We start from the raw sequence: 1,245 nt of genomic DNA on the forward strand, positions 1-1,245 counted from the left end.
TCTCTACTTCTGCTGTAGCTTCAACACAAGAAGTCCACACGACTAAGTTTTTAATTGGGTTAGTGCATATTCTGACAAAAAATTTAAAGCAAAAGAATGTATAATCAATCAATTATGGCTTAAAAGTTAAGGGGACGTGGTCAAAGACCAGTCACTCTTCTTGGGGGGCCCTTAATAGGCTTTCTTTTGCTTATTTCTTTTGGCCCCTGGGCAATTCAGAGGCTTACATGCTTTATCAAGCAGCAGATCAAATCCATAGCCTCCCGTCCCATACAAGTCCATTATCAAAGACTGCAAATGGCCGATAAAGAAAATCCTTGATGATAGAGGCTAATAAACTGGGCAGCCAGAGATGGGTAAGAGACACCAGCCCCTGTTTCAACGCAAGACAGGTGCCCCACCATAGCTGTTGGGTTAGCCCATGACGGGTAAGATCAGTATGTGCGGTGTCCAACCTAAGACAGGCACCGGTTTCATACATGGTTAAACAGGAGAGCACCAAAGGTAATCCTATTGCAGTTTTGCAGTCTTCAAATAATTATTAAAAACAGGGAGGATCTGTTGAGAGCTGCTTGTTCAACCTAGCTGAAGCCATTTTGTAATTCTCTAAGGACATGTCTGCACAAGTTGCCCCATCCTGGGAGGATAGGTTTTGGTTTACTAGGAATGCCCTGATAAGTTTCTGTTCACCAGATAACTTTCAGCTTACTGGAAATGACATGATGTTATTCTCCCCCATTGAGTACTTCTCCTCCCCTCATTGTGCACCTGTATATAAGCTGTGAGTGCTTTCAATAAATTTGAGACTTGATTGGAATTTCAACTTGTCTCCGCGCTTCTGTGCCTCCTGTCCGCCCCCATTCTCGTTCTTCCCCTCCTCGGGTCACTGTTGAAGATCCCTGCAGGCCAGGGCAGTATTGTCTGCATAGTGTGGTTGTTGATGAGTCTTCCTCCAATCCTGAGGCCACATTCTTCATTGACTCTGGCCTTGTGAATTATTTGCTAAGCACACAGATTGAATAGTTATGGAGAAAGTATGCAGCCTTGACACACATCCTTCAATTTTAAACCATACATTTTCTCTTTACAACAGCTTCTTGATCTAGGTATAAATGTCCCATAAACACAATTAAACATTTTGGGATTTCTATAGGTGAAGAACAAATTCAAACCTCGAGTTGCTATAATCAAGGATGCTTTCGGCAGAATGTTAAATGATCCAGGAAGTATTAAAAGAAGATGGAA

The 1,245-nt window shown here is 42.3% G+C and overlaps 1 protein-coding gene across 1 annotated transcript in view; it reads left to right on the forward strand.

Annotated features, from left to right (window-relative positions):
* Nucleotides 1–421: 421 nt before the first annotated feature.
* ANKDD1B (ankyrin repeat and death domain containing 1B) overlaps nucleotides 422–1,245 on the forward strand; it is a 122,420-nt gene continuing 121,596 nt past the window's right edge. Inside the window, 1 exon segment of the mRNA XM_006903786.1 lies at nucleotides 422–428. Coding sequence (XP_006903848.1) covers nucleotides 422–428 — 7 coding nt within the window.

The sequence above is a fragment of the Elephantulus edwardii genome, unplaced genomic scaffold, assembly GCF_000299155.1.
Source record: "Elephantulus edwardii isolate Elephantulus edwardi_28Jun2011 unplaced genomic scaffold, EleEdw1.0 scaffold00326, whole genome shotgun sequence".
NCBI classification, from domain to species: domain Eukaryota; kingdom Metazoa; phylum Chordata; class Mammalia; order Macroscelidea; family Macroscelididae; genus Elephantulus; species Elephantulus edwardii.